Below are 7,320 nucleotides of genomic sequence, written 5' to 3'. Positions count from 1 at the left end.
CATGGATTCTTGAGCACCCAAAGCGTTTAAGGTAACATTGTAAATCAGAAACGTTGCAAACATGTGACAACATGTGAGAATGTATGAGAATATGTGAAAATATCTGTGAGAATGTGTGAACATGTGAGAACATGTGAGAATATGTAAGAACATGTGAGAATATGTGTGAGAACATGAGAATATGTGTGAACATGTGAGAAAATGTGAGAACATGTGAGAACATGTGAGAACATGTGTTACATGTGAGAACATGTGAGAATATGTGGAGAACATGAGAATATGTGTGAACATGTGAGAAAATGTGAGAAAATGTGAGAGCATGTGTGAACATGTGAGAAAATGTGAGAAAATGTGAGAACATGTGAGCATGTGTGAAAATGTGAGAACATGTGAGAGCATGTGTGAACATGTGAGAATGTGAGAACATGAGAATATGTGTGAACATGTGAGAAAATGTGAGAAAAATTACTTTTGTCCAAGGGCGTTTCCGGAATTTGTTCTTAAATTTCTTTAAGTTCTTAAATTTGTTACTTTCTAGTGGAGGGGCTCAGCAATCAGCATTCATTTGGGCACAAAAAAAAACACTGAAAACCTTAGATTTCACAGACCCAGGAGGAAGCGGCTGAGCCCTCATAGCCCCCCTCCCCCCTAAATGCGACTAGCTTTTGTTCTTAACGAACTTAATTTCCTTAGGAGCGTAAAGGTAAGAGTTTAAGGAAAACTTTTTCATTTTCTTGAAAAGATCCAAACGTTGCTCCATAGTCCAAGGTCGATGATAAAACCCCTCGATCACTCCACTGTAAAAGCGGCCATTTTTCTCCGCCATTTTCTTCTGAAAATTAACGAGGAAAAAATATAAGAAATGCGCTAAAAATATTTTATTCGATAAATCAAAATCAAAGAAATCCAACTTTTTCTCGCTTTCTTCCCATCGCTTCCTCCTACAAAATGCCTTTTGTTTGTTAACGAAGTACATTTTAAACATAAACCTTAATCATTGTACGACCTTACTTGAAAGTAAAAATCAAAATGTTTTGCTGAAATGTAGAAAATAGTTATTTCAAGTAAGTTAAGAATAGAAAGTTAATTACTTGTCATCCTTAATTTAAAAAAAAGGTAAAAACAAAACAAAAAACGATAAAAAATTAAAACAAAACCATTTTCCTGTTTAAGTTTTTGAATGAGCTTAATGTTGACATCTACTCCAACCGCAACTGCCTGTTTCGTGGCGGACAAAATGCTATTCGGCTGGAAGCTTCCGCCACCAATCTGAACAAAGAAATATTACACATTAAAGGTAAAATAATTCTCCCCACAAAAAATAAGAAAGCTCTTCTTAAATTTAAGATTTTTGTAACAAATTAAGAACATTTTCCAAAATTAAGATTTTTAAGAACATGGTTTTGATATTGTAAATAGTTTAAGATTTATAGGAACATTTTTAAAATCCCAAAAAAATTCAAAAAAAAATGAAAACTTTAAAGATGGTAAAGTTCTTTTTTTTCAAAACTTATTAGTTCTTAAAACATAAAAATTTTTAATATTCTTTGTGAAAGTTAAACATTTGTACTTTTGTAGAGATTATATGTTTAAAAATATGATTAATCTAAAAAAAAATTACATAATATTTTAGAGTACTGCAAAGTTAAAATATAATTGATATTAGTTTAGGGTGTAAAATCATCAGCTTCTATTCAAAATATTCTTGCACACATGTCAAAGTATGATTGATAGTCAAATAGTTTAATGAAGAATTTCTAATATTTCTGGATTTATAACTTCTCTTATTTTAGCATTGTTGTGAGAGCCTGGGGGGCAATTACTCATATAACACTTAATATGATTAATTTTCTCTTCTTCTTTTTTGAAGATATTACAAAAATTTTGATTAAAATAGTGATAAAAAAATGTTAGGTGAAAAAAATTGATGAAGTTTAAGAACTCCCCCACCCCCGTAAATTTAGAACATTAAGAATTAATTGCAGTTTTTAAGAACAGGGGGCAACAATGAGAATAGAATTTGAGTTTTAATATCCGATCAGAGGTTTGAATGTCAAATTGTCAACAGGGAGGATTTCAAGGATTCCCTCCCAAAAAAATTTTTTTTTTTCCCGAATTTGGCGATAAAAACTTGAAAAGATTTCACACTTTATGCATTTCTCACATACATTCAGAATATATTGTGGAAATTTTTTTTTTTAAACTGGAATAACAACGATATCTTTTAAATTATTGATAAGATATAGGATTCGAATTCGGCATGCTCTTTTTAATCATCTTTCTTTCCAACATTGAGATAATTTATGAATACCTTCTTGACAGTAGTGATGAATCCTGCTGGGGATACAGAGACAAGTAGTGATGCAGAACTACAGGTTTCTTCCTCAGGGGTAGAATCAACTACACAGTGGTTCCCAATACGCGTTAAAGTTACTGAAACAGAGAGATGCAACACAGTGGTTCATTATACGCTTTAAAGTTACTGAACAGGGAGATGCAACACAGTGGTTCCCAATACGCGTTTAAGTTACTGAAACAGAGAGATGCAGCACAGTGGTTCACAATACGCTTTGAAGTTACTGAACAGGCAGATGCAACACAGTGGTTCCCAATACGCGTTTAAGTTACTGAACAGGGAGATACAACACAGTGGTTTACAACACGCGTTTAAGTTACTGAAACAGAGAGATGCAACACAGTGGTTCACAATACGCTTTAAAGTTACTGAACAGGGAGATGCAACACAGTGGTTCCCAATACGCGTTTAAGTTACTTAGGATTTGATAACGACTAACTATATTTTTAATTTAAACTTACAAAGTTAGAAAATATATCATGTTTTAAAATCACATCCTTTCTCTACGTGGCTTCTGGAAAAACTCCCCTTTTCTTTCTCCTTGCCACAAGAAGTTCTCTAAGGAAAGACGACTTTCATAGCCGCCACAAGCCCATACAAAACATATCACCACAAAACTTATCACTACAAAACTTATCACCACAAAACTTATCTTTTCAAAACTTATCAGCAACAAAACTTATCATCACAAAACTTATCAAATTACAAAACTTATCAAACTACAAACTTATCAAAACAAAACTTATCAACTACAAAACTTATCAAACTACAAAACGTATCAAACTACAAAACTTATCAATAAAATTCATGAATCTAATTTTCAAATCATGGAAATTTTCCATACAATTTTTTAAAAAGTTCAAAAAATTCGGTAAACTCTCAGTTTCCCAGCCCGCGGCTTAAATATGGTTGATTCCACTTAAAATTGTATCAAATGTGTCCAGATTTAAGCCGGCGCTTAATTTAAACCGGGTTTTGGCAGATTTAAACCGCGGCTCAAATTCTCTAAATTCCATCTCGGGACACCAAGATAAGAGTAAATCTAGATACAAGCGAAGGTCACAGAAAAGAACGTTTAAAAATGTTAAAAAAAATAAATTTTGTAGTTATTTTAATAAGTTTTGAGTTTGATATGTTTTATAGTTGATAAGTTTTGTTGGTTGATAAGTTTTGTAGTTTGATAAGTTTTGTAGTTTTATAAGTTTAGTGATGATAAGTTTTGTTTTGATAAGTTTTGTTGTTAGATAAGTTTTGTTTTGATAAGTTTTGTGGTGATAAGTTTAGTGACGATATGTTTTGTATGGGATCCATTTTCTGTTCTGATCATTCATAAAATTCTGTAATAATTATTTACATTTGCCTCAAAAGGAACTTCTTTCTCACCTCAAACTTTAATTTACTTATCTCTGATCTTTGCACAAGGGTGTATACTGTATAATGTATATTTTATCAAATAAATTTCCCCCCTCCACCTATTAAAAAATAATTTTCAACCCCAAGATGTTAGGTATAATTTTTATTTACCAAACTGGGGAAAACAATAAAATCTTATAGGAGAAAATAAATAAATGATAAAAGTATCAAAAAGGATAAAATTTTTACAAATAAATACCCCTGTCTTTGCAACCATAAATCAAATTAGAGTTTTAGGGACGTCCTTCTTACACAATACCATCACGAAGTGAATATACTAAATCGGAATGGATTTTATCTCGCAGAATTCATAGTTTGTCACCAGGTTGCAAAGATATTCGGATAGAAAAACAGGAATTTAAGTCAAGTGTTCAGTTTCTTAAATGTACCTGATGTGACTGAAACAATTGGTATTTTGGTTGAGAAGAGAGCAGATTTTACAGCCATAGACACAGCATCATACAGGTTACCACCAACCTCTTAACATCAAGGGTATTAGGAGGAGAAACTTTAACCTTCCATCTTTAAGAGTCCTTAATTCCGTTTGATTATATTTTCTTGATCCCCCTACCCCCGTAAAACCCACATCTTATCCTTGAGGCCTGGGGTAAAGAATTATTTTCTCATCATAATTATTCAACCTCAGTAATAGACAGTTTAAAAACAAGTCTAAAACGTCTTAGGGTGACCCCGGGCGCGAACAAAATGCGTATGGTAATGGGAAGTGCAGAGTGGCCAAAGTAGTCAAATCTAGCCATACGTTGTTTAACCAATTCTTTCCATTCAATAATTCTGACATCTGATTTTTACCCCCCCCCCCCCTTGTTGTCTAGTGAAGGGAAATATTCTCCAATGAAAAAAAACTGTCAAGATTTTACCTAATATAAGAATATCTACGTAAAGAATCCAGCATGTTTTCCCCGCAAGGATACACAGTTTATTCAAATTCATTACGTCAGGACTGTCATATGCTCTAAAATACATAAATGATATATTAGAGTGTGAATTATTTTTATTAAACATTCAGAAAAATAATAAACTATTTTTGTTCTTGAATAAGGGGGGGGGTTTGTATTGCCGAATACATTTTGGAAAACAATTTTATATCAAGAGGGTAAGTGAATAAAAGATCTTTAGATGGGAAATATTCATTACTGTAAAACATGATAACTTGTTTGAATAACAAAAGGATATGTTAAAATATCACCCCAATTGACATCTATTTAAAAAAAAATCAATGAATTCCCCCCCTCTCCCTTTAATCAAATCTTAAAAATACAAAAAAAAGATCAATAAATTTAAAAAAATATATATATATTTTCCTTTCAAAATAAATGACACTCAAAGAATCAAACGCCAACAAAGGCATACAAAATATTATCCATCTGATTAAAGTCAAGGGTGTATATTTAGTTACCAGAATACCCCCCCCCCCCTAGGGATAAAAAATGTACATTTGAACTTCATCTGGGAAGTTTTTACACTGTCAAATACTTTTAAGCAAAAACTTCATTTAAGCTTCCTTATTTGACTTTTTATAACCTAATAGCTGGGGGAAAAATGATTTTCAAGAGGAGGGAGGAGAAGAATAAATAATTTTTCAAGAACATTTTTAACCTTGATAAACATTATACACGATATGCAAAATTTAATAATGCTTTTTAAATATGTATCATCCTATGCAATACAATATACATGACACCTCATCTAAACAAATATTTTAATACAATCAACAATGTATGATGTGTATCCCTACCGTGCTAGTACTCTACTGATATCCGCAGCAAGATTATCCCCGCCTCTTCCTTCAAACCCTGGAGTTGCATTGGCAGAACAGTCGACAAAGAACTCTATCCGGCCTCTGAACAAATTCATTAAAGGGACTGTTGATTTATTATTATAAGCAGTGCTTAGGATCTGGATCCGCAAGATTTTGGCTTCCTGGATCCGGATCCGCAAAAATATGCGGATCCACGGATCCGGATCCAAGGGGTAAAATAATAAAATATCAGCCCAAAACTGCAAAAAAAACTTTTTTAATCCAAAACTCAAATCTGAACTTTTGAAAAAGAGAGATTATAAAAATTTCCTCATTTCTGAATGGTTCATCAAATTTTAGGATAAAAATAAGCGAAAAAAATAAAACAAAAATTTGAAAATTATTTTATGTTAAAAAAATTCAGTAAATCTTAAAGAAATGACCTGGATCCGGATCCGCATCAAAATCAAATGGACCCTACTTTAAAAGGGTTACATGAAACTTTATAAAGTTTAGCTTGGGAACTCATCTTTGCCCAAATAGGTCCATGGATTTATGAATTATGATAGGATATACAAACAGACAAACAGAAATTACTTCTTTAAATATATAGAGATTCAGAAAGTTTTCTTCATCTTTATAACATTTAATTTCAATATTTTTAACCTGTCCGGATATGCCGGAAGTGGAGTCTCAAGTTCCGCCTTAACTCCAACCAGAATATCTGTATTCGCCAACCTCAGATGACAAGACCCAGACGCGTGACTAGATAAACATACAGTTTAAATATACAGGGTGTCCCATCATATTATATCGTTTATAGCTCAAAATTAAGATTTAAGGGATTTTAGAAATTTTAAAAAGTGTATAAGGCTTATAAAAATTTTATTGCTGAAAATATCAGTTTTTTGAGTGTTATGTGCGTATTTTGGCGTTAAAGCTTGAAGATAATATGACGTTGTGTACAAACGTAATGCAAACAGCTGGGGTGTATTCTTACTTGGAGTTGATTTCTTTCCTTACAGAAATTTATCCGATTAATGATAAAAACGTACCTTTTTCTATTTAAAAAAAAACAATTTCCTAATTTAAAAATTTCAGATCGTAAGCTTGATTAGCAGACCTGACGATGTCAGTTTCCATGATGATTGGTCTCAACTCAGATCTTTGTCGGCCATCAACTCTGAACAACAAACAAAATATAATACTTTTTATTACTTGCATAGATTAATAGAGATAGAAAAGTAAAAGAGATACAAAAGATCGAACAGATAAAGATATAAAAGATTGCATGGGAATGGAGTATATGACAAATGTACAATAGAAAGATGAGAGAGGGGCCGGTGTCAAAAGCGTATTAATTACAAGCAGAATGTCGTTTTTAAGAAAACAAAAATTAATTTGTTTTGAAATGTGGACTCGCTCACAATGCCGAGTTTATTTTTTATAGGTCGTCTTTAAACAAAATAATATTTTTAATCATTTTTATTCTAAAATTCACCATTTTAACATTAAGAAAACTATGAACAATTATATTATTCCATTTCAAATTCCAATAACTGACTGAAAAAGTAAAAATAGGTTAAAAATTAAAAAAAACTAATTAAAGACGACTGTTAAAGATCTATTGCGGCACAATTCTTAAACTTGCGCAAACTCGCTTTATTGTTGACTTCCAGCTCGGTTGCAACCGGAAGTTTTTTTTCCGAGTTCGTCTTGTCTCACGCTGATAACCAAAATTCTTCATACGTGAAGGAACGTTAACAAAATATTTTCAATTTTATTGTGCCAG

The 7,320-nt window shown here is 32.0% G+C and overlaps 1 protein-coding gene across 1 annotated transcript; it reads right to left on the bottom strand.

The window, feature by feature from the left end:
* Positions 1-863: 863 nt before the first annotated feature.
* LOC111699448 (exosome complex exonuclease RRP42) lies at positions 864-7,275 on the bottom strand. Its single transcript, XM_023470126.1, has 9 exons — positions 7,220-7,275; positions 6,652-6,711; positions 6,195-6,293; positions 5,526-5,630; positions 4,648-4,742; positions 4,159-4,248; positions 2,312-2,433; positions 1,165-1,269; positions 864-941 (listed from the first exon to the last, which is right to left on the bottom strand). The coding sequence occupies exons 1-9, from the start codon at positions 7,273-7,275 to the stop codon at positions 897-899; spliced, it is 777 nt and encodes a 258-aa protein (XP_023325894.1). The 3' UTR covers positions 864-896.
* Between the last annotated feature and the right edge of the window lie 45 nt (positions 7,276-7,320).

The sequence above is a fragment of the Eurytemora carolleeae genome, unplaced genomic scaffold (genome assembly GCF_000591075.1).
Source record: "Eurytemora carolleeae unplaced genomic scaffold, Eaff_2.0 scaffold350, whole genome shotgun sequence".
Taxonomy (NCBI): domain Eukaryota; kingdom Metazoa; phylum Arthropoda; class Copepoda; order Calanoida; family Temoridae; genus Eurytemora; species Eurytemora carolleeae.
Note: the sequence above shows the minus strand (reverse complement) of the source record. Positions and strands in the feature narration are given on the sequence as shown.